Source organism: Physeter macrocephalus, chromosome 21, assembly GCF_002837175.3.
Source record: "Physeter macrocephalus isolate SW-GA chromosome 21, ASM283717v5, whole genome shotgun sequence".
In the NCBI taxonomy this organism is placed as follows: domain Eukaryota; kingdom Metazoa; phylum Chordata; class Mammalia; order Artiodactyla; family Physeteridae; genus Physeter; species Physeter macrocephalus.
Window position 1 is genome coordinate 6,154,830 of NC_041234.1, and position 24,977 is coordinate 6,179,806.

Consider the following 24,977-nt stretch of genomic DNA (forward strand, 5'->3'; position numbering starts at 1 on the left):
AAATAAAGCAATAAATACTCTATGGTTTTTCCATTCCATATTCCCTAGACTATCTTTAAGAGTTAATAGGTAAAATGTAAAACTCTAGCCTGATGTATATCTATTTTATATGGTCCAAAGAAATCAGGGTATCAGTGTCTTTTGCTTTAGATTATTGCATTTCATCATCGCACTCTTTTTATGCATCCATTGTCCAGTATAATTTCATCTCCATGTTTTTTTGAAATTTATACCAGGCCTCTTCCTACCTTATCTACTAAATCCTTTCCCAAACACAGACTGCAGGAACACCCTGAAGACATAATAAAAAGAATTTAAAGCACTTGAATGACACTCTTTGTTTATCTAAGTAGATGTATACATAGCAATACATTCATTTAAATAGATTTAATGAATTTTTGCTCAGCATATACCACTTGGGCAATAGTCTTAGCCCATAAGGAACTTAAAATCTTGTTGGAAGGTAAGTTGTGCAAACTCCTAGGCCTTCACGGCCCAATCAGGTAACAGATGTTGACCTAGACAAGTGTAAATGATAGGGAGTGGTGGAGACCACGGAGAACTAGTGATTGCACGCCTCATTTAAAGGAATTCCAGTTCGGTACTTTTAAAAGCCATCGTGTTGGGCAAATGAAACATTTTTCTGGGAAAATTCAACCCATTGGGTAGGACTTAATCTGTGGACAGCCAGCTTTTCAGTGTTTCAGTTATCTCTTGCTGTATAATGAACCACCCCCAAAGTTAGAGGATTAAAGCAACAGTAATTACTCATTTTTCTCTCGTGGTTCTGGTGGTCACTAGGCGCAGCTGGGTGGTTCTTGCTCATGGTGTTGCATGTAGTTGCAGTCAGATAGCGGCTGGGACTGGAGTCACATGGGAGGCCTCCTCTCCTAGCCTAGTGGTCGGTGCTGGCTGCTGCCTGGAAGGCCTACTGTGGCCTCTCCATGTGTACTGGGCTTCTTTGTGGCATGCTGACTGAGCCAGAAACTTTGAAGAGCAAGTTTCCTGAAAAAGAAGGAGGGAGGGTGTACATGTGTTTACCAGGGGGAGCTTATATTGCCTTTAATTGCCTACCATTGGAAGTCATGTGGTGTCATTTCCACTGCATTTTATGCTTTAGAAGTGAGTCACCAAGACTAGCCCATAATCAAGGGGAGAGGAATTTAGAGGTCGCTTCTTAATGGGAGGAGTGTAAAAAAAATTACAGACACGTATTAAAACCAGCACAGGTAGGCCTAGGTTAGAGGATAGTAAAACTAAATATATAATAAACTCAGATATAATCAGGGAGCTATACAAGATATTTAACGGCTGGCTTGGTGTGGGAACTGTCCAATCAGAAGAAATAATAGCATCCACAACTGGTAGGCTCTGTTAGTGCAGCTACTTAATATCAGCTGTGGGTTTATAATCAGGGCTCCAAACATGTCCTAGAGCCAGCAGGAGCTCTGAGAAGTCAGGAAAGGTGAGATCATGCATCTTGTATAAGATGTTTTAGGAATTCTTGCTGAAGCTTCAGAGGCCCCATCAGGCTCCATCTGGTTGTTTGATTTCTTTGTTTTGTCTGCCTTTGTCCATCAGAAGTCAGAAACATTGTTCCTACATGGCTCTTAGCCTAATGTTTTGAAAGTTTATTCTTTGCTAAAGGGACGGGAGTTGGGAGGGATGGGAAGAGAAGAGATGAGCTCTAGGAATACACATCATCTTTGGTACATATTGTGGTTCAGTCCAACGTCATTTAGAAGCCATGTTGCGAGGCACCTGGATTCTCCCCTCTTGACCCAGAGAGCAGACATAACGAATGCTGGGTTCTTTGTGTGTTAGTTTTCTGTTGCTGCTGTAATGAATCACCACAGCCTTATCGGCAGCTCAGAGCAACACGAATGTATTCCCTCACGGTTGTGTAGGGCAGAAATGTGGGCTGGCTTGGCTGGGCTCTCAGCTGCAGTTTTCAGAAGGCTGAAGTCAAGGTGACAGCTGGCTGGGCTCTTAGCAGGAGCCTCTGGGAAGAATCCTCTTCGATTCTCATCGTAGAGCTGAGGTTCCTCCTTCTTTGCTGGCTGTCAGCTGGGAGCCACTCTTAGCTCCTAGAGGTCTCTCTCCCCACTCCTTGCATGTCACAGCCAGCCACAGTATGTCAAATCCTTCTCACCCTTGGAATCTCTCCGACTTCCCGTTCTGCAGCATCTCTTCTGACTTTCTCCCCTGTTGCATCTCTAGGATTCCAGCCAGAGAAGGATCCCCACTTTTAAGGACTCATGTGATTAGATTGGGCCAACCTGGGATAATCTAGGATAATTGCTCTATTTTAAGCTCCTTGACCTTAATTACATCTGCAAAGTCCTTTTTGCCATGTAATGTAACATAGTCACAGGATCCAGGGATTAGGTCCTGGACTTTTTTTTGGTGGGGGGGGGGGCGCATAATATTACCTACTACAGGTAGTGACATTAGGGCAATAAAAGTGCTTTCCCTGTACTTTTCTCCTCGGAAAAGTAAGCCAGCCAGTAAATGTGTGTCAAACGTTAGGGTTTATTGAAATACTCATCCTAAATTTGAAGGAAAGGAATATACATTTTATGGAAGTGAGTACGGGTTTCAGCTTTGACAAGAGGAGGCACTCTTTTCTGATTTCCAGTGATGTCTCCAGTATAATATAATGCTTAAGAGAACTGGTTTGAAGTCAGGCAGACTAGACCTTGTGCGAGTATATAATGCTTGTAAGTCTCATTGTCCTCTCCTGTGAGATAGGCTGTAGTTTCTATGGGGAAAACCTATGACTACAAAGTGCGTAGGACGTGGTAAGTGCTCCTTGAATGTTAGCTGCTGCTGCTACTACTGCTAGCGATAATAATAGGATGACAGTCATGGACTTCTTTATAAGGGGAGAAGGTATGGGTGGACCAACTAGAATCCACACTTGGATTTCCTACCAGTTTCATGTTAGTCTGACATCAATTATTAGTCTGACAGAATTATTCTATTAGACATAAATTGGTAAAATGATTGTTCTGAAAAGGGATTTATAGAAGTTTATTTTGAGCAGTTTAGCTTAAGACAAATGCTTGGTTTTAATCATAAAGGGCAGTGCCTGAAACTCACAGGCATCTAAGTCAGGGGTCAGCAAACTATGGCTTGCGGGCTAAATCTTGCCTGCTGCCTGGTTTTGTACAGCCCGTGAGCTAAGAGTGATCTTTAGAGATAAATGTCTGTCGGTGATTTGATGGTAGGAAGCACTGACTTTGAACCTCAAAGCGTAACGTTCTCCTGCCCCTAAGGAATTGCATTCTTCTCATTAATAGGCCTGTATTACCAGAAGTTGTACTCGATTATTTTTTTTTTTAAGGGAACTTTATTATTTTTTATTTATTTATTTTTGGCTGCGTTGGGTCTTCGTTGCTGCGCGCGGGCTTTCTCTAGTTGTGGCGAGAAGGGGCTACTCTTCGTTGTGGTGTTGGGGCTTCTCACTGCGGTGGCTTCTCTTGTTGCGGAGCACGGGCCCCAGGCGTGCGGGCTTCAGTAGTCGTGGCTCGCGGGCTCTAGAGCGCAGGCTCAGTGGTTGTGGCGCACGGGCTTACTTGCTCTGCGGCACGCGGGATCTTCCCGGACCAGGGCTCGAATCCGTGTCCCCTGCATTGTCAGGCGGATTCTTAACCACTGCGCCACCAGGGAAGCCCTGTACTAGATTATTATATTTTGACTTTCATCAATACAATTTTATAGAAAAGTTTCTCTTACTATAGAAGTACCTATATAATGTCCTTGATTTTTCCTCTTGGTCCATGAAATGACTAAATGTTTACCATCTGTTTACAGAAAAAATTTGCTGAGTCTGATCTAAGTAACCTCCTGTGCATTTAAAATGCAGTGTAGACTCTTCATAGCTGGAAGGTACTCCCGAGATATCTTAATGCAATACCTTAGTTTTATAGCTGAAACTGAAGATAGGCCACTTTTCCACCACAACCCGGCTAGTTAGTGATAGAGGCAGGATGAGCCGTTAGATCTTTTGGTGCTTAAATCAGTAAACTTTCTACTGGAGCAGGCAGACCCTCTAGGTACCGTGGCTGTGCTTTATTATCTCTCTTTACATGGACTTCTCTGTTGTCACCAATCTCAAACCTTTAATGGACAGGTCAGAGGTGATGCAGCATAGAAAACTCAGCTGTCCCATGGACCCATTGAACAGGGCCTGGCAAACATCAGCTTGTTGCTGTGCTTCCATCTGTGGGGAGATCCCTTTAGATTCTAGAATTTTTCATTAAAGCTATTTCAGAAGCCCTGGTGCTTTTTTACATTACGTTAGTAACAGTGCATAAGCAGGCATGTTCAGTGTAGGATGAGATTGTTCATCGAGCAGAGCCTGTCCAGCTTCTCCATTGTTCCCTGCTTATTTGCTAATAAATCCCGCCACATTGTATGTGTTTCACTGCCCTCCTGCCTGGATAATGATGAGCACTTGGTGGTGGTTGTTTCTCTTTCTACAGGTGGTTTACAAATCCAACGACTGTCAATGCCTTCTACAGTGCATCCACCAACCAGATCCGTGAGTACCGGTTCCTTGTCTCCTTGTTAATGTGCTACAAAATGGACGCAACTTTTCCATGACTGTGACTCAAGAGTAGGGCATTCTTTATTTCCTCCCAGCAGTGACCAGGTATGTTGGTGAAGGGGAACAGGTATGTTTCCCTACCCATATGTCCAATTTTCCTCATTCGGTTTACCTTATAAGTTTTTTTTAAAAAGCTTTATATAACCACTAAGTTTTAAAAAAAGCAACTACAGTAAATAAAACTGCAGTGATGTTGGCCATGAAAAGGAACAAGCTTCCACTTTTCTTGCATAATGGTCTTACTGATTTTTGTTTTATTTATTACTAGGATTGATGGGAAAAACGAGCAGGTAGCTGGGGAGAATTTAGAAGCTGTTAGAAAAGCTTTGAAATGCTCTAATTAATCCTGGGATGTAAAGTCTTGAGTTTCTTTTATTTACATGCATTAGGTACATAATTATAAGTACGATGATAAGTTAAAAAATTATTAAAGGTCAGATTGGCACAAATTAAAAATCTAACAGCACCAAATGTTGGCGACAGGGACACATACTGCTGGTGGAAATGTACATCGGTTCACCCGCCTTGCTGCACAATTGGGCAACACCTAGAAAAGCCGAAGATGGGCGTGCGTGTCTGTGAATGTCACTTGAGCTCTTGACGTGTGCACTCATGCTGTTACTCAAAGTGTGGTCCCGTGATTATTAGCAACAGAGTCCCAGGGGAACTTGTTAGAAATGCAAAATCTTGGGCCTCACCTTAGACCTGTTGGTCACAAACCCTGGACGTGGGGCTCAGAAATCTGTTTTATTAAGCCCTCCAGGTGAGTCTAACATAGTTGGGGAAGCAGTGCCCTAGAGAAGTCTCACATGAGGAGGCCCACGTGAGAATGCTTACAGCAGCGTTGTTTATAATAGCAGCAGAAGGGGAATACCCGATGTGGCCCCCCAAAGGAGAATGAATCAAAATGTGTCATGTTCACACAAGGGCATGCCAGACAGACGCCCTGGCCAGAGGGGACAGCCCACTCCCAGCAGGCACACATTCTTAGAGTCGCCCTCGTGTGGCCACCTTCGAGAATGGCAGTCTCTGCCGGACTGGTCTGGGAGAGTAGTGAACAGGCAAACAGTTAGCTGGCAGTGCATTATTATCATAAAAATACCATTGCTTTCTCCACCCCCCCAGCTTTACTGAGGTATAATTGACAAATAAAAATTTTATATATTAAAAATATACAACATGATGCTTTGCTATAGCTCTGAGTTGAGAAGTAAGCTGCATGTGTTACATGGGAAATTATGATATTTTAGATATTACTTATAAATACTATTTATAATAATATAGGTTATATTTATATAGCACAAATTATACCGATATCAATTGGAATAACTTACTGGGTGATAGAAAATTCTTTAAATTATCTATTTTAAAAGAAAATGGTTTACTTTGTACATGCAAAAGATTATATATAACATGCTAGAACACATAAAGTTACAAAGTATATAAGAAAACATATGATAAAATAAATCTACGTTCATGAACCCACCACCCATCCAAGAACTCGAACATTCCTGATGTCATTGCATCTGTCTATGCTCCTCCTCATCCTTTTCCTCTTCCTCACCATTGAGGTAACCACTATTCCGATTTTTGTGTTTATTATTTTCTTGTTTTGTTAAAAAATAAATTTTAAACCATATGTATCCCCTAAGCAATATACTGTTTACTTTTACTTATTTTTATCATAATAAAAATGGTATTATATTGCATGCAATCTTAAGCAATTGTGCTTTCATTCAACATGTTTTTAAGATTCATCCAGGTAGCATGTGGCAGTAGGTTTTTCATTTTCACTGCTGTGTAACATTCCATGTGTGACTGTACCCCAGATTACTTATCTGTTCTACAGACCTAAGCGTTCCCCTTTCCCCCGTTTTTTGCTATCATGAACTTAGTTGCTCTGAATATTCTCATACATGTCCCCTGAAACAAGTGTTCGGGGTATGTACTAGGAGTGGAATTCCTGGCTTGTGGAGGATGTAAATATTCAACTTCACCAGATGACACCAAATGTTTTCCAGAGTGAGTGTTCCAAAGTACAGAAGTGTTTTCACCAGCTCTCATTTTCATCACTTCTTGGCATTGGTAGACAAAATTTTCACCAATCTGGTGAATGTAATAGATCAGTTCTTGTGCTAGACAAGGCACTGAGGTAGTCTCTTCAGCAGTGCTTCCACACTGGCTTTCCAATGTCAGTGAATGCTCGCTGCTCTCGGGGGTGGGGGGGGGGGGTTTCAATCCTGCCTCCAGGATTCACCCCTGCTCAGCCTGTTTCTTTCTGGGAAGAGCTGATCTTATCAGAAGTTTACTGAGGAAGCAGCCATTTCAGGGTAACCCAGTGGTTTCTCGAAAGCTCATGAGCAGAGGGGGTTTGGAATGAACAATTTGAAGCAGTATTTTAATTAAGAGATTCAGGCTGTTTCTGTTTTCCTAATGACCAGTGCTTGCTCTCATTGTAAATTACATTCCCAGGCAAGATGACAAGGAATCCTGTGGGAGACTTCTTTTTCCTCCCTCCTTTCTGATTTTCCGGACTATAAATTAAGACAGGTGGAGTTCCTTATACATTTCCCCACTGGGTTTCCTGGGACACCCCCCAGCCCCCAAGTACCACCTTTTTGCTTCACTGAAGAAGTGAAAAATGGAGGTGATTTTCTAAAATGAACATCTTTATTGATTAGGGGCTGATTCTGACAGCATGTGGCCATCTGTTTAATTGGGTTTCACATCTAAGATGTAACTATACTTAGTAACGTGATTTATGAGAATTTCATTCACTTTGCATTATCATTTTCTCATTTATGCCATTTAAGTCAGCTTCTGCATGCAGTGGAGACTTGAGTAGAAAATAGAAAAACCTGTAGGGTTTTTGTTTGTTTATTTGTTTGTTTGGTTTTGCAAATCCATGCCTATATGTGAGACCCTATGATTTGTGGTGATCTTTCAATGTTAGATTTTTGCAGGGTGGCTATAGCTTCTTATTTTTCTACCCTTGTCAAGCTGGGTAGCAATGTCTTCAGACAGAGTGTAGTGTGAAATAATGATGATTTAAGTCTGCTGTACGGGGAGTTATACTCAGGAGGTGTTGCAGAATTTAATTATATTTGGGCTGATAAGGTGGTTAAACAGGAAAACAAGGAGCTGAGGTTATTGGTGCCTAAGCTTGTGCTTCCCTAACTCTGTGATAAATGCAAAGCTGGTGCTTCTGCTTGTAGTTTATTTTATTTTTTCTGGCCATGCTGCGTAGCATGCAGGATCTTAGTTCCCCGACCAGGGATCGAACCCGTGCCGCTTGCTGTGGAAGCGCGGAGTCGTAACTGCTGGACCTCCAGGGAAGTCCCAGGTCTTCCTGCTTTTAGTAGGAAGACAGAAGCTCGATGGGAGACCTTGAGTGCCACTCATTTAGTTGCATGACCTTGGTCAAGGTGTTTCTCCTTCCTGAGCCCTCTTGTCCTCATCTGTCACATGTTGAGGTTACCCAGTCCACAGACGTTTTGGTAGGATGTAACAAGATCAATTTGAAAAGTGCCAGCATATTGTCAAGGTCAGGGTTTTGTATATCAAAAACTGGCACGCCCGCCACTGATGCCTGAGCTAGCCAGTCTGTCACAGGATACACAGCGTAATATGAAGATTGTGGGAGGGGCGTATTTTGAACTTCTGTTCTCAGAAGGTTTTGTACATTAAAACAATATTTTTGTACGTTAAACAATTACAACTCATTTGGAAAAGTATTTGGCAGTTTGTTGATGTCTCCTATCACCCAGAAATTCCACTCCTGTTAAGATGAATGGATCCTGACGCCCACGAGGCGACATGTACGCAAATGTTCATAGCAGCTTTATTCATGACAGCAAAAATCTGGAAAGAACCTAATTTCCATCAACAGAAGAGTAGGTAACTAAATTGTGCTGTATTCATACAATTGAATATTGCACAGCACAGGAAAAGAACAAAGTGCTGCATGCTGCAGTGTGTAAGAATACCGCTGACTTAATGGTGAGTGAAACACTGCATGGTTCCATTCGTATGAAGTTCAGGAACAGGCAAACAAATCTGTGATCTAAGTGATAAAAGTTAAAATAATGGCTACCTTTGTTTTGGGGGTTATTGACTGAGAGGGGGCATAGGAAACACCTTGATCTGGGAGGTGGTTGCACAGGTGATACTTGTGTAAAACACTCACTGTGTTCTACCATTAAAATTTGTTCCTTTTCTTTATGTATGTAACACCTCAACATAAACAGTAATACCCCCATTCTCCCTTAAAAGTTTTTAGAATAGCGTGTAGCATGCATAGACATTTGGGCTTATGACAGTTCACCTCAGGCCAAGCTGCCAGAGGTGGGGAGGAGGGATCGGCAAATGTTTTCTCTAAAGGGCCAGATAGTAAATATTTTTGGCTTTGCAAGCCATATGGTCTCTGTTGCAGATTCTCACCTTTGCCATTGCAGCCATAGACAATTCATAAACAAATGAGTGCGGCTGTGCTCCAGTGACACTGTTTACATGGCTGTAGTTTGCCAATCTGTGGTGTAGAGCACTGTGAGAGGACGGGATCTAGGGAGCCTCGCAGAGTGTTTCTGACCCAGCTTCCAAAGTACTTTGGATCTAATCAGGTGGTCGTACGGGAGGCGGGAGGGTGAGCCTGAGCGGGGAGCCGCTTACATTTGGTTCTCATTTCCGCTAATATAGACTGGTCTTTAGAATAAAATTCATTTCATGTATTCAGTATCAATGTGTATCTGCATAGTGCCTGATTTCAATATTAGTTTTTTATCTTCGTAGGTCTCAAATCATATCAAGGAATTATTGTAAGCAAACAAAACCTTGGCTTGAAAACAAGCAAGGCCTAAAACCAATGATTTTTTTTTTTTTTTTTTGCGATGCACGGGCCTCTCACTGTTGTCGCCTCTCCCGTTGCGGAGCGCAGGCTCCGGACGCGCGGGCTCAGCGGCCATGGCTCACGGGCCCAGCCGCTCCGCGGCACGTGGGGTCTTCCCGGCCCCGCGCACGGCCCCGTGTTCCCCGCATCAGCAGGCGGACTCTCAACCACTGCGGGGTCTTCCCGGACCGGGGCACGAACCCGTGTTCCCCGCATCGGCAGGCGGACTCTCAACCACTGCGCCACCAGGGAAGCCCATGATTTTTTATTATCTTTGCTCTTACACACAAGGGATTTAGTTGCCTCAGTTTAATCACAGATACTCTGCTAAAGAAGATAAGCCTTTGTGCAGAGGCTGGGCTAACGGTGCCATCAAACTGTAGAATTAATCCTGAAATCAAACATAGATTTGTTTTGCTGTTAAGGAAACAACTGTGTTTCAGACTGGTAGAATTTCTCATACTTTGCTGACTCTGCCTAAAACCATAAAGTAGAAGCCAAGTTAGCAAATACTCACCTGTGGCCTCTACTGGACTTGAATGAAATTAAATCCCTGAATCCACTTGGCAATCTATTTGGGGAGAATTGGAGAATAATCTCCCATAGTTTTGGAGCTACAAGGAAGGAAACTTAAGTGGCCACCTAATCCAGACTTCTCATTATCTAGAAGAGATCCTGACAGAGCAATTCTTAATAATTTTTTCGCCTTATTCACTTAATATTTATAGAGCCCCCAGTGATTCTCACCTCCCGTATATTCACACCCCTGTGTCGTCTCTCCAGCACTGGATAAGGCTGACCTCTGTAACTAATAGGATACTGTGGAAATGACAGGGTGTGACTTCTGAGGCTAAGTCATGACAGACATCTGGCTTCTGCCTTGCCCTCTTGGATTGATCACTCTGGGGGAAGCCAGCAACCATGTCATGAGGGCCCTCAGGAAGCTGGTGGAGAGGGCCACATGTGAAGGACTGTGTGTGCATGCCATCTTGGAAGCGTATCCTCCAGTCCAGCCAAGCCTTCAGATGATTGCAGCCCGCGCTGACGTCTTGACAGCAACCACTTGAGAGACCCTGAGACAGACCACACAAATAAGCTGTTTCCGAATTCTCGACCCATAGAGACTGTGCGATAGTAAATGTTTATTGTTTTGAGCCACTATGTTTTGAGATACTCTGTTATATAGCGAGAGATAAGTAATACAGACATTACAACTTCCCAGGTACTGAGTTCAGTGCTGGTTTTTAATATGGTATGGTGTAGTGGTTAAGAGTGTGGGCTTTGATTTTGAATCCTGGCTTGGCCACTGATAACTTGCAACCTTGGGCACGTTACTTAACTTCTTTAAGCCTCAGTTTAATTATCTATAAAATGGAGATAATAGTAGTGACTATCCTATAGGTTGTCGTGAAGATTGAAGGTGATAATATCTACAAAATGCTTGGAAGAGAAACTGGTTTGTAGTAGGTAGTCAATAAATCTTAGCTGTTAGGATTCCTTGCTTTTGAGAAGTGGGGAGAGACAGACTTGTTACCAGTCATTTATAAGACATCATGGTGAGTGTGCAACAGAAGGCTGTGCAGTGCATCCTGGGAGCCACAGAGCAGTGTTAATTATCTAGGGGAGTGAAGGTTGGCTTCACAGTGAAAATGGCATTTGAGTGGGCTTTGAAAGGAGAAGAATTCTGTAGGCAAAGTAGGTAGGTTGGGACACGCAGAAGTACTGGCTGGTGCAAAGGCAACACCCGCGGAGCGTGGAGCTGGAACGGGTGGTGAGATGGTCACAGTTGCTGGGGCACAGACTGCATGTGGTACACGGGGGATGGGGGAGAAGGCATGATGGGAGATGAAATGTAGGAGAAGTAGATGAGGACCTTGTAAGCCATATTGCGGAACAGGCCATACGGAACTGGTATAGTTTTCTTCGAGAGGCAAGAAACGTCATTTTTGCTTCCTTGGTCTTAGTCTTAAAGATCATGGCTTGGAGAGGGGAAAGATTGAGACCCCCTACGCCAGCTAGGAGTTTGGCAGGCGGTTCAAGAGAAGGATGGGGAGGGTCTAAACCTAGGCAATGGCAGTGGTGAGGGGAAATAGGGAGTGGGTAAGTTAAAATCCCAAAAGATTGTTCTCAAATAATTGTGTAGTGATAATACAGGTAGTTTCCCAACTTTTCCACTGATGCTTTGAAGGACTCCCATAAAATGAAGAGTATAATTGTTCTGTGCAGCTATTCTTCACTGAGAACCATTAATGTGCCAAGCATTGTGCTGGATACTTTAACATATATTATCTCTAATCTGCAGTAGGTCTATAAGCTTGGTATTTGGGGCCATTTTACAGAAGAGGAAACTGAAGCTCAGGGAGGCCAAGTAACGTGCGAAAGAGCACACACTAGTAAGTTGAGGAGATGGGAATATAACCCAGCTTCTCTGATTACGTGCTCTTGGTCTTCAGCCTACACCGTTCAATGCCAGATAAGAAATGTGAGAATTACATGAAATGATACATGTGAACATACCGTGAACAAGTTGAAAGCCTGGTATAATTGTATGTTAGAGTAATCATTATATTCTGTCCTCATCCATGTGGTGGGGGATTGTTTGTTTGGTATGGAAACAAGATACTATAGGATGTGGGGACAGCCAGGGGATGAGGATCAGAAGGTCAGGTGGTCTCCAGGTCGTGCTGATTTCATGTCTTAAAAGGCTGTCGCATCAAGCAGCAGTTGATTATTGCCGTCTCTAAGAGTGCTGTTCTCTGCAAGCCCTTTGGCTATGCCCGTGATCTCCTTCCGTCCTTGGATTCCGATGGCGGGGGCGGGGGGGACGTTATTTGAGAGATTTCATAAGCTACCTTAACAAGAATATTTTGAGCCACTCTCCCGAAACGTTTTCCTTCACAAAATCTACTCTGAAATTTTAAAAAAATTTTGTTAACGTGAGTTGAAGTTAAGTCATGAGCAAAGCTCAAATAGTTTGCAGAATTGCCACATGATGCATTTATCAAGGTTGTGGGACACCTGCTACAACTATTTTCAGATGTTCTTGTCCTGGTCTAGTCAAGGACTCTGGACGTCCTAATACAGCCCCATGTCTCTGAGGCCCGACCAGGGAGGCGGCTGAGAATGACGTTCTGGGTAGTGCCACCGGGGGACAAGCTGCCTTTAAGTGGGAAGCCCTGCAATCTCATGGCATTCCTGTAACTGTTGAGTCCCAGGACCGATGCCTGGAGGGACGCATTTACCACCTGCTGTGCACTTGTGAAAACACTCTCGTGGGGCAGGACGCATGCTGTTTCCAGACAGAGGACCGGGCAGGTTCGCTGCAGGGCTGGTAGCAGAAAGCACAGAATGGCTTTCAGGGTCAGTTGGATTCAAGAGGTGGGGGGTGAGTGGGACGCACGCTGGGAGCGTCCTGGCTCTGAGCCCGACTGAGGAGAGCCTCAGGAAGCTGGAAGAGAGCCATGGCCAGGGAGTCAGGGGACAGGCTCACTGATTGCTCTTGAAGGTCACAGTCTCACTTGTCCTCCCTTGAAAAAAATCAATTGTCTTTGACCCTTATTACAAAAGTAGTTTACATGTATTGTGGAAAATCTAGAAAATTTTAGATAAGCTAAAAATATTTGGAAAGTTAATCATAATTTAAAAATAGCTACAGTTAATAATTTTGTTGAATCTCTCTCAAACTTATGTTTATCTACATACTTAAAAATTGAAATTAACTATGGACTCATCCAGTTAAACTGTTTTGTCCCACTGAAAGCTGTAACAAGTATTTTTTTCATTTGTTACCTATTCTTCTAAGTTACCATGCAGAGTATTCCACCAAATAAAAGCACCTTTATTTCTTTAATTTTCTACCGAAAGACATTAAGGCCGTTCCACTGTTGTTAAAAAAAACCCCAAAAGTCTGTGATGAGTTTTGCGGCTAAGTCTTTGTGCAAATCTGAGACTGTTCTTTAGGGTGGATTCCTAGATGTGGAGGAATTGCTGAGTCAAATGGTATGCTCAATTTAAGAGATTTAAAAATATATATTATCCTACTTCTCTTGAGAAAAGTGGTACCAATTTATATTTTCACTAACAATAGATGAGATGGTTTGTTTGTTTGTTTTGGTGGTGCGCGGGCCTCTCACTGCTGTGGCCTCTCCCGTCGCGGAGCACAGGCTCCGGACGCGCAGGCTCAGCGGCCACGGCTCACGGGCCCAGCCGCTCCGCGGCATGTGGTATCTTCCCGGACCGGGGCGCGAACCCGTGTCCTCTGCATCGGCAGGCGGACTCCCAACCACTGCGCCACCAGGGAAGCCCGATGAGATGGTTTTCTTTTACCGTCGTAGAAGATACTGTTAGGCATCGTGAAGATACTGTTGGAGGAGATGAATAAAGAGACTCAGTTTTTTTCTTTTTCTTTTTTTTTTTAGTTTAATTGATAAGGGGAAAATGTTAGTCACATTTTCATTCTTGAGACCATTATCGCACCCCCACATATGGCTCAGTGACCCCACACAGGCACTTGTTGAGCATCTGCTGTTTTCCCAGGCCTGGACTGAACATCACTTCCTCTAGCGTCAGTTTTGAACACCTAGGACAGCAATTGTGTGCATGAAAGGACTTGTTGGTACGCGAGTAGAATATGAGATACTGAACTGCATAGTGGTTCTCAAAGTGTGGCCCCTGGATCAGCAGTATCAGCATCACCTGTGATAAATGGCCTTTACCTGGTCCCATCCCTGACCCACCAAATCAGAAGCTCTGGGGGTGCGCCCAGCAATTTATGTTTTAGGAAGATTTTATCCATCAAACCTCCACTAGATGCTGAAATTCGAGAACTGCTGAGCTATAAAATTGCAGTTCAAATGCAAAAGAGGTCAAGCTTGGTTGGGTAAAGGTAAGGAGGCTAACTTGTCCTGGTTTGCCTGGGTCTGTCCCAATTTTAGCACTGAAAGCTCCACATCCCAGGAGCCCCTTCAGTCCTGGGCAGGCAGGGATGGTTGGTTATGCTGGTAAAGAAGAAGGGGTTCTCTTTGTTGTAGACTGGAGGTAATTCTGGCAGGAAAAGAAGAGAAGAGGCAGAAGAGAAGAGTTCAAGATGGAGGGCAGCTTTTAGAAGCTGCTTTCAGCTTGTCAGTTCTAGGCTGATAGATGTGGTGGCAGGAGGTTACCTGCAGGAAGCCGGCAGATGGCTAGGGCATCTTGCTGGATCCCTTGACATGAGTCACAGCTGTTAGAACTTGATATTTTCTGGAAAGGGGAGGGTTGGCATTCACCAAATTACTGCAAGATGCCAAATTGAAAGAAGAGCCACTATTAATCTTAGCAGTGAGATGACAATGAAATCCCTTTACAGCAAAAAACATAACCAAAAGTGCTTTGTAATTGCAGCAGTTTCCATGTCCCTACTGATGGCCCCCTAGATTCTAGAAGAATGGTATCCGGCTTATCTGATTATAAGATCTAATCCTGAATAAGATGTAACACTCATTCTCTCTTAGAGTGAGCATTCATCCTGGATTTTCCAAAGCAGTTGCAATTAAAACTATTTTTGTCCTTTTGTACAATCATAATTTATAAGCCGTGTAAAATTTCAGTTTTGAAAGAATAGTCTGCAAAATTATAATAAAAATATCTGATCATATGTTACAAGCACAGTGTTGAGGAGCAGTGAAGAGAGGAGAATGAGACAGGAGGGCTGATTTATATACATCAGTTATTTTTCCTAAACCAAGATTTCTGAACTTGTTTGCATATTAGAATCATCTGGGGAACTTTTAAAACATCCAGCTGCTCAGGGCTCCATCCCAGACATTGTGACTTGATAGGTCTGGGGCAGGGGCTTGGACATGGGTATATTTTTAAAAACCTCCCGAAGGGATTCTAATGTACAGTTGGGGCTGAGAATCCTTATTCTGATCTAAGCCAGTGGGTCTCAACTAGGATGCACCAAAATAACTGGGGGCCTGTTGAAAACTCTGGACCCTACTGATCTTACAATTTTTTTTTACCATTAGCGTACACATGTGTACAGGTAACCCCTTTCCCAAAACACGCCTATGCATCTACTCCCATGTATACAGTATTTCTTTACTGACTTTAAAAGACATTTCAATTAAAAATACACTTTTAGAGAGCTTTGGTATCAGTTCACCTTCCTGTTTAGATTTTGCAAAATGGAATTTTTTTTCTAGTTACGTCCTTTCCCCCTCACTGGATTGTAGGTTCTTTGAGGACATTTGTATGTTCAAAACGTACCTGTGTGGCTTGGAACATCATAGGTGCTCAGTAAATGTTAGTGGTCACTGGTTATTTATGGAAGTTGCATCATCATAACCAAACCAAACTTCTCCCAGTAGTTTTTATGATGGTATTTAAATACATTAACATCTGCAAAATTAGGGTCATAAACTATGTTCACTTAGTGAACTATAGAACTTGGAGCTATTGGGCAAGACAAGTGAAATAAACAAGTCAGCAGAATTAACTACAAGTGAATCTCACCAAGAAGTATAATAATGTTGCTAAGATGGTACATCAGCCATAAGCCTTGGAATGTAGATTGATACATGGATTAGTTCAGTAATATAAGCATATACTTAAGGCTTTTGAAAATAACTGTCATGACATGTACTAGAATAAAGTCACATTAATACACCAGTAAATCCATGCAAAAGACCAAACATTCTGCTATTTGACAAGACTAATAATATAATACAATGTATTGATACAGTCAGCCCCTCAATAAAAGTATCACAAACACCCATAGTGATACGCACTCAATGGAAAACCCAAGTACCTCTCTGGGGAAAGCACCTATAGCAAATATGGAAACAGATTTAACAATTAAACAGTTGAGTGTGCACATTGGCCTACACATTCTCAAGCCCATTGGATTCTCCTTTAGAACCTCCCCCCTGTCAACTTCTTTAGGACTGAATTTACTTTGTCATTGGCCCCTGGCTGTGCCACTTCTGCCCCCGAGGCCGCTGGAGAGATCCTAACTGAACAAATTCAAACAATGCTACTTCCTTCAAAGGAGTCAAAAGAGAGACTGAATTTAAGAGTGAACTGCTCCCAAATTTAGGTGGAGTTTGAGTTGCCTTGCACCATACAGTTGGCCCTCCATATCTACAGGTTTCATCCGAAGGTTCAACCAACCAAGGATTGAATTCCACCCTTGGATATGGAGGGTATTAGTAAATTTTCAAAAGTTTGATGCAGAGAATGGGAAGAAGCAGGTGCTCTGGGTTTTGAAGACTAGTATTGAAAGTTGGAGTGCTCCCATCTTGTTAAATCTGACCAAACACGGAAATAACGTGTTTCCAGTCTGACTACAGTTGTCTTAAAATAATCACCATTTGTAAGTGTCAGTATATAAAAAACAAAACCCCAAACTTAACACGTAACAAAACGTTGGAAGAAAATGCTTTCAAAATACTTGCCACATGATAACTTTCTTGAACCATACACTTATGGATATGGAACTTAAAATTAATGTGGAAATTATGTGAAAGCATACAAAGAATGTAGGGAAAAGAGATTATCTTCATTCAGTATTGTTAGGACCAAAGGACTCTGATCTAAATCAGTATTTTGTGTGATTTTCTCTTTGTAGCATATGCCATAAAACCATAAAAGGGAAAATATCCTACTTTTATTCCTTGGTGGTACGGAGGGCTAAGAGGACATAGGGTGTTGGAATTTGCATGGAGCTGGGCAGAGCTTTTCATCTTGTTAATATTTGCATTCTGATTAAGAGTTTATTGAAAAAAATGTGCAAACTTCAAAACCGCACTAGCTCGGCCATGTTTGTAAGGGAGTGGAACCAACAGAGTACCTAATCTAGAAGGTAGAGGAAAACCAGAACTTGAATAATGGAACATAGCCCCATTCTGGTATTGAGTATGGAAACTTCAAGAAGTAGCACATTGGTAGTACTAATAGCGTCGTGTAATGTTTTAGACTTTGGCTAACACGCACTCGTAGTTGTAGGTAATGTTTAACCCCAGTCACCGTTTAGAGTTTCACAAAGTGCAGATTCCATTCACTCAACGAATATTTATTGAGTGCTTACCACGTGCCAGGCATCGTTCTGGAGATATTGCAGTGAGAGAACGGTAAAAATAAAAGTCCTTTTGTTATGGAGCTTGCATTCCAGTTGGGGAAAGACAGACAATACTTTATAAAGGATAAGTAAAATTTAGAGTATCATAGATGGTGGTATTATGATGAGATATAAAGCAAGAAAGGGGGGGTAGAATAATACTTCCCTCCTTTAAAAAGCACTAGGGAAGGCCTTAGTGAGAAGGAGGTGACATTTGAGTAAATATCTGAAGCTAGTTTTGTACATAGTAGTGGGAAGTTCTGGGCTGGGCGTAGAGGGGTGGGAAAAAAGGGAAATTATTAATTTTTTTCCTATCTCTCCATACAGTTTGAACTCTCTATCCCTGAGGATATATGTTTGTTTTCTTAGGTCTGAGCTGTGGGACAATGGGCTAATTTTGTTTTTTTTTCTCTATATTTGCCTGTACTAAAAAACCTAATTAATGTGATCTTACACTAGTAAAATGGACACTGAAACCCAGACACACTGAGGCGTTTAACTTTTCCTGGAAAGATACAGCTACAGTTAGGATATAACTTTATGACTTTAAAGACCATCTAGTTGAACCTGACCCACTGAATGTGATCAGTTGTTTGGCAGTTGTGTCCTAAACAGAAGCACTGTATGGTCACCGTTTTGCTAAGATTCCAGCTGGGTTAGTCAATATTCATTGACAGAGTTATGAGAAACGCCAGTGAAAACAAAAGGCTGACCCGAGTAGAAAGCCTAAAGCAGGCCTTGTGATTTTCCTACATGCAGATTTGAGAAAGAGAGTTTTTTGCTACCAAATAGTGAGGTTGTTACAACATACAGATACCAATATTTTCTTTTGTCGGAATTTTAGTGTTTGGAATTATTTAACCACAGTCTGTGTTTTTGCTTGAAATGGGAATTTGCTGGTGTTGACAAATGTATGAGCAAAAAACTACTGTGTAAGCTTAGTTAACTGTAAACTGTTTGGGGATAACCTTTAGGAGAAATTTCTGTAATACACACACCTGTTTATCTCTAAAAGAGTTCATTTTATTTTTAAAAATATTTATTTATTTATTTATTTATTTATTTTGGGCTGTGTTGGGTCTATGTTGCGGCATGCGGGATCTTTCTTTGTTGCGGCGCACGGGCTTCTCTCTACTTGTGGCGCACGGGCTCTAGAGCGCACGGGCTCAGTAGTTGTGGCGCACGGGCTTAGTTGCCCCGCGGCATGTGGGATCTTAGTTTCCCGACCAGGGATCAGACCCGCGTCCCCTGCATTGGAAGGCGGATTCTTAACCGCTGGACCACCAGGGAAGTTCCTAAAAGAGTTCATTTTAATTATACAAGTTGGTTACCTTTGATTAATCAATATTTACAACATTACATTTATGTCCAAAGCCCCTTTAACCACCCACCACCCCAAATCCCATTTATCTCCAAGAGGTAAGTAACCACTATGACCACTTTGATACGTATCTTACAGACCTTTTCTGTGAATTTTCATGCATATACTCAAACTGATAGGATAGTTATTTTAAATATATAAATGGCATTTATATATCTATATCTATGCCTTGCTTTATTCCAACAGCATTTCTTAGAGAGTTTCCCATGCTAGAATGTGGAGACCTGCCTCTTTCTTTTCATTTGCTGCACAGCAGTCCATAATATGGTTATATCATCATTGACTCATTCCCCTCCTATTGAACATCTAGGTTGTTGCACACTTTTCTCAGTTACAGCAATGCGGCAATTTAGCCGTGACACCGCAGTGCACGAGAGCCAGTGTTTGGGCCGTGGTTCTTGAAGTGTGGTTCCCAAACCATCAGCATCACATCACAGGGGAACTTGTTAGTGATGCAAATTCCTAGCCACCTCTCTGGACCTACTGACTCAGAAACTCTGAGGGTGAGGGCCAGCAATCTGTATTTCAAGTAAGTTCTCCGGGTGACTCTGATGCATGACAAAATTTGAGAACCGCGGGTAGGAATATAGATGTGTACATATACACATAGATGTGTACAGACGCAGTCAGTTCTGCTGTAATGCCACATGTGGTCCTGAACATCACTGCACTATGGAAAACTGCAGTGAAAGCCACGAGGCTTATGGGACAAATGAGGTTGGGGCACAACAATCAAAAACTATCACTGACGCGTGAAAACAAAAGCTAGAAGCCTAAGAAAAACGATAGCATGGTTTTACACGTGTTAAATGGGTAAATACGTAAGTGCTACAGTAAATATGGTGCTTTCCCTTAAAAAAAAAAAGACCTGAAGTGTGCTTGGGGAAGTTGGCGTCGGAGGGCTTGCAGCTTGTGAGTTACTGTGTAGTGGTGGAAGGAGGTTTATCTGAAAAGTTTTAACACCAGATGTGGATGGGTAGGGCTTCCAACACATGGGGGACAGAGGTAGCTGGTCCATGTTGGGATGTGTGCATTTTGTGTACTCTTAAGCAGCTCAGTTCATTTGGGTGCAATTTTCTGCTTTCATCTAGCATTTCTCATGGGCAAAATTGTGCATAAGAAAATGTGAAATTGGAGTTATGTTCCAGTCTTTTCCCTGACACTTCAATCATGTTGGAACAAATTTACCTTTTCAATACAAGCGTTATAGCAGACTTGACTCTGTATACCTGTGCATACATTTATACATGTAGTACACATAAAAGGACTCATACATGACAGAATGCTGTATTTACACTTAATATTTTCTTTTGCTTAATAATATCTCTTAGAGCCTTTTCCTTATCAGCATGCACCTACTCATTTTTAAAAATGGCATTTAAAGCATTGAGAGATGACTAAAGTGCTTTCCAAAATGCTTGCAAGAATTTATATTCCCACCAACATGCTTCCCACACCCTGGCCAGTATTACGTATTATTAAATTTATGAATTTTTGCCAGTCCGATAGTTAAATTTCTCTTTCCTCCCTCTCCTTCCCTCTCTCCTATCTCTCATGTTTGTATGTATGTGTACATATATACATACACACACTTACATTGTGAGGGATGTCTCCCATAAATATACTGATAGAAAAAGGAGCTTGAAAAGTGTGAAATAGGTGGTGAGGCAGTGCTGAAGTGGGAAGCAGAGGAGATAAAATGGATATGCAAGAAAAGATAAGAAAAGCCTATTAAAAAGGGAGAGGAAAAGAAAGAGAATTCCCTTTCCATTTATTTAATTATTTTTCGCTTCTACCTTTGCTAAGTAGAACTCATTCGCTTTATGAGATAAGATATTGAGTTGGCCCTGTTGGGATTTGATCTATCACTCTCGCCAGTTGACATCTCCAAAAATGCAGCTTAAACAGTTAATCCATTCACTTCAGCAAAATGGTCCTAAGGGCATCAGATTCTTCTGTTGATCACTGGGTTCCATGGCCCTGACAAGCTGCGAAGATACTGCTGATCAGGGGAGTGTGATGGCTGCGGCCTGCGAGTCTGGGGCCTCTAACAGCAACAGTGGCAGAAAGGAGGCTCATGCAGGTGTCAGATGTTTTCCTGTGAAGGGGTTGGCAATGGACATAAATGCTTCCAGCTGGGCACATTACCAAGCAGGAAAGCCATAATGATTTAATAATTAAGTCACATTGGTCTATGATCACTGTTCTTACTGGGAAATATCATTGCTATTTGATGATATATTATGTGAGACAGAATTTTCATATAAACACTGTGATTTGCATATATATGTAATATATATTTGCATATATATATCCAAGTCAGAATGACTTACTAAAAGTAATCACCAAAAAGATGATGGAATATTGATGTAAAGATGCCAGAGATATTTAAGAAAATGTGGAAATTATGAAGATTAATATGACATGGCCTCTCCAGCGTCAGATGCGTTTTCCTTTATGTGAAAGCAGCAGGAAGAGAGAGGACTACTAGCTGGCTCCAGCTCTGTTTTACAATTAGGTTTTTGCACCCTGAAATCTCAAACTATGATGTTGTTTAAAAAATATGAATCATATATGTATATGAATTACATAGAATTAATATTTCACTTCTAAATTAAGAATGTGCTTTCCTGCCCTCACTTCTCGTAGTGTCCTGTCTTGGAGGAGAGGTAGACAGATTGTTGAGAGGGAGAGAGGGAGGAGAAAACATTTGAACTCATAAAAGAGCTTTTAGTCTCCAGGGGCTTTGAGCAGTGGCTCTGGAGCAGGCAAGGATGTTACAGAAGGTCTCTCTCTCTCTCTGTCCTTTTTTTGGTTACTATTCTTTGCATTCCCAGTTGTGATGGCTTGTAAGTGCAGCTCCTAGGATCAACCCCAGGGTACAAAATTTAGTGGTGAGTTGCAATGGCAAAGCAAAGCAAGGCATTTCTCCCACTCATCTGCACCCAGGGCCAGCTACATAATTTGTGGGGCTTAGTACGAAATGAAAATATGGGGACCTCTTTTTCAGTAAGCAGGAAAAAGTGCTGTAAAGGGGCTAAAATATATAGCTTTGTCCTGTCTTCGACAGCCTGTCTTTCTCTAGACTTGTCACGGTATTTTTTATTTGCTATTTAATACCATTGTAAGTTGTAAGAAAAATTAAAAATTTAAACCATCAGCGTAATTTTACCATTCATCTTTATATTGTGCGATGCCAAAACAAATACAGATATAAGAACTTTTCTTTAAACAATATTTATTTATTTATTTATTTGGTTGCTCTGGGTCTTAGTTGTGGTAGGTGGGCTCCTTAGTTGCGGCTCACGGGCTCCTTAGTTGTGGCTCGCCAGCTCCTTAGTTGCAGCATGTGGGCTCCTTAGTTGTGGCATGCAGCCTCCTTAGTTGAGGCATGCGAACTCTTAGTTGCAGCATGCATGTGGGATCTAGTTCCCTGACCAGGGATTGAGCCCAGGCCCCCTGCAGTGAGAGCATGGAGTCTTATCCACTGTGCCACCAGGGAAGTCCCCAGATATAAGAACTTTTAACTGAAATGTGGAATTGACGAAATTGTAATTTGTATTTTCTCGCTTGTGCATGGGTATGTATTTTCTTCTTGCCAGAACAGTGGAAATACTGCATAAAACTAACTCAGTTGGTTTTACTTCATTTCTTATATACATGTACATTCTACCAACCCTCTCTACCTTTGGCTTACTGATGAGTAGGAAAGGACTGAAAGGAAAAGGAACTATGGGTTGTCCTGTCTTTCCCTTTCCTTCTACGTCATCATTTCGGTATATGTGGTTGACCGATACAGGAGTAAGAGAGAGTATGACAGAGTTCCTTGGCCATTCATGTTTCTTAGAATGCCACTGCTGCCCTTTGGTGATCAAAGCAAATTCTGCTTCCAACAGAAAGAGCCCCAAGAGGGCTGTCAGAGCCCCCACGTACTCAGTCCTAGATGTAACACGCTTACCTTGTACTCGTTTTGAGTCTTGCTGAATTCGCACATATTGTGGCTCTACTGGAGTTCTGCGCTCCCAGGGAGCATCTTGGATGCTGCGTGCAAATGGAGCATAAAAGGAACCGTGGACAGGAATATTTTGCATGGCTGCTTTGCTCACACGCATGCTTTCTTGTCCCCTTGGTCTCCATTTCCAAAATCACCTTCAAACATAAATTTATTAAGCATTTCGTACAGTGACAGCAGAGCATTAATTCCATTGCAGGGTCCTTCTGCACGGGGGCCCCGTGTGACCGCATTGGTTGTGTGCCCATGAAGCTGGCCCTTTCTGTATCAGGGGAAGCCACAAGACAGCTGGAAGCCTCTTGCATGTGCTCTTTATGAAGGAACCCAGTTCACAGCAGCCGGGACACTGCCAATAGCGTATCCATGTAAAATAGTTTCCTTGAAACTGATGGAATGCACTGATTTCAAACTCAGTTGAATTAATATCATCTTAGAGATAGTTAGATCTCTTAGAGGGGTCCCAGCTCCATGAGGAGTACCTTTAAGATGGGCCTTTGGAACTTCAGTGCCAAAGCTAGAACCAGGTACTCATCATTAAATCAATCCCTACGTCCCTTACAATTTTGTTTGTTTGTCTTTCTCCCAGGATTTCCAGCAGGAGAGCTCCAGAAGCCTTTCTTTTGGGGAACAGAATATCCTCGGTAAGTAAACTAATAAAGAAACCAGTTACTGACAAGTAACGAAGAACATGATGTTTTCGCAGAGCATAGACTATAAAGTCAAAGAAACAAAGCCAGTGGTTGTTCAGCAAAAAGAAGGCATGGAACCTGGCATGGGTCGGGCCCACTCTTGCCATGTTAGGTATTTGTTTTCTGATTCTTGTTGCCAGGGTGTGTGACTGGGTAGGAAAGCCAACCTATACACAGATAGCTTTCATTTTTTATGCACTTGTTCATTTATGCATTGACTCATACTAGAAAAATGTGGACCTTGAAGGATTGTTAGGATTCGACTTGATGGTGATGGGTCTAATACAATTCCAGATGGAAGAAACAACGTGAGGAAAGGAGAGAAAATTGCTTTTCGAATAGCAAAGAGTCTGGTTTGGCTGGTCCAAGTGTGATTCCTCCACCTTCCAAACGAGCAAAGTCGCATTTCTTCGACCATTCATCCATAGTCAAATCTCCTCCTTTTTTTTAAAAAAAAAATTTAATTTAATTTATTTATTTATACAGCAGGTTCTTATTAGTTATACATTTTATACATATTAGTGTATATATGTCAATTCCAATCTCCCAGTTCATCACACCACCACCACCCCCTGCCCACTTTCCCCCCTTGGTGTCCATACGTTTGTTCTGTACATCTGTGTCTCTATTTCTTCCCTGAAAACCGGTTCATCTGTACCATTTTTCTAGGTTCCACATATATGCGTTAATATACGATATTTGTTTTTCTCTTTCTGACTTACTTCACTCTGTATGACAGTCTCTAGATCCATCCATTCTCTACAAACGACCGAATTTCATTCCTTTTTATGGCTGAGTAATATTCCATTGTGTATATGTACCACATCTTCTTTATCCATTCGTCTGTCGACGGGCATTTAGGTTGCTTCCATGACCACCTGGCTATTGTAAATAGTGCTGCCGTGAACAATGGGGTGCATGTGTCTTTTTGAATTACGGTTTTCTCTGGGTATATGCCCAATAGTGGGATTGCTGGGTCATATGGTAATTCTATTTTTAGTTTTTTACGGAACCTCCATACTGTTCTCTGTAGTGGCTGTATCAATTTAGATTCCCACCAGCAGTGCAAGAGGGTTCCGTTTTCTCTACACCCTCTCCAGCAGGTGTTGTTTGTAGATTTTCTGATGATGCCCATTCTAACTGGTGTGAGGTGATACTTCGTTGTAGTTCTGATTTGCATTTCTCTAATAATTAGTGATATTGAGCAGCTTTTCATGTGCTTCTTGGCCATCTGTATGTCTTCTTTGGAGAAATGTCCGTTTAGGTCTTCTGCCCATTTTTGGATTGGGTTGTTTGTTTTTTT

General features: G+C 42.1%; 1 protein-coding gene across 1 annotated transcript in view; it reads left to right on the forward strand.

Moving 5' to 3' along the window:
* The window catches only part of PHEX (phosphate regulating endopeptidase X-linked), a 195,435-nt gene that overhangs the window by 147,518 nt on the left and 22,940 nt on the right, over positions 1-24,977 (forward strand). The window contains exons 15-16 of the mRNA XM_007126588.1: positions 4,488-4,546; positions 23,572-23,626. Of these exons, the coding sequence (XP_007126650.1) occupies positions 4,488-4,546; positions 23,572-23,626 (114 nt within the window). The remainder of the gene's footprint in view (positions 1-4,487; positions 4,547-23,571; positions 23,627-24,977) is intronic.